The sequence below is a fragment of the Penaeus monodon genome, chromosome 27 (assembly GCF_015228065.2).
Source record: "Penaeus monodon isolate SGIC_2016 chromosome 27, NSTDA_Pmon_1, whole genome shotgun sequence".
NCBI classification, from domain to species: domain Eukaryota; kingdom Metazoa; phylum Arthropoda; class Malacostraca; order Decapoda; family Penaeidae; genus Penaeus; species Penaeus monodon.
Window position 1 is genome coordinate 14,360,113 of NC_051412.1, and position 502 is coordinate 14,360,614.

General features: G+C 39.8%; 1 protein-coding gene across 1 annotated transcript in view; it reads left to right on the forward strand.

Annotated features, from left to right (window-relative positions):
- The window catches only part of LOC119590424, a gene marked incomplete at its 5' end in the record, with an annotated part of 42,471 nt that overhangs the window by 41,484 nt on the left and 485 nt on the right, over nt 1–502 (forward strand). The window contains 1 exon segment of the mRNA XM_037939091.1: nt 88–255. Within this exon segment, the coding sequence (XP_037795019.1) occupies nt 88–255 (168 nt within the window).

Here is a 502-nt window from a genome sequence, read left to right on the forward strand (position 1 = left end):
ATAAAAACACACACTATATATGCAGAACTTATTTGCCTCAATATGATCTATGTATATGTGATAATCCTTCTCCTCATCCATCCTCAGGAATAGACAACCACAGCTTCTGGATAGGCGGTTCGGACACAGCCACAGAGGGAGATTTTATTTGGGCGGGACGGGAGAGGGTAAACAAGGACCCCAAATTTTGGGATTTACTCAACGGGACCCAGGGGCCTCCCCTGTTCGATTCCTCTCCCAACTGCATCGCCCTGGGTCAGCCGGTTTTCCACTATTTTGTCGACAGCTCGTGCAGCGATTCGAACGCGGCTGTGTGTGAGAAGGTGGATTAGAAATGTTTTGATTTTTTTCTAATGTGGAAGCAGAATTGCGTTTCTGATTTTTTTTAAAATAAAGATATTTTTAACCCCCTTAATCTTTTATTGAAAGGAACTTTAAATTTAATTTGATCTTTTTCTAAAAACTATATCTGTTGAAAAATAATAATGTGTTAGAAAAGAAC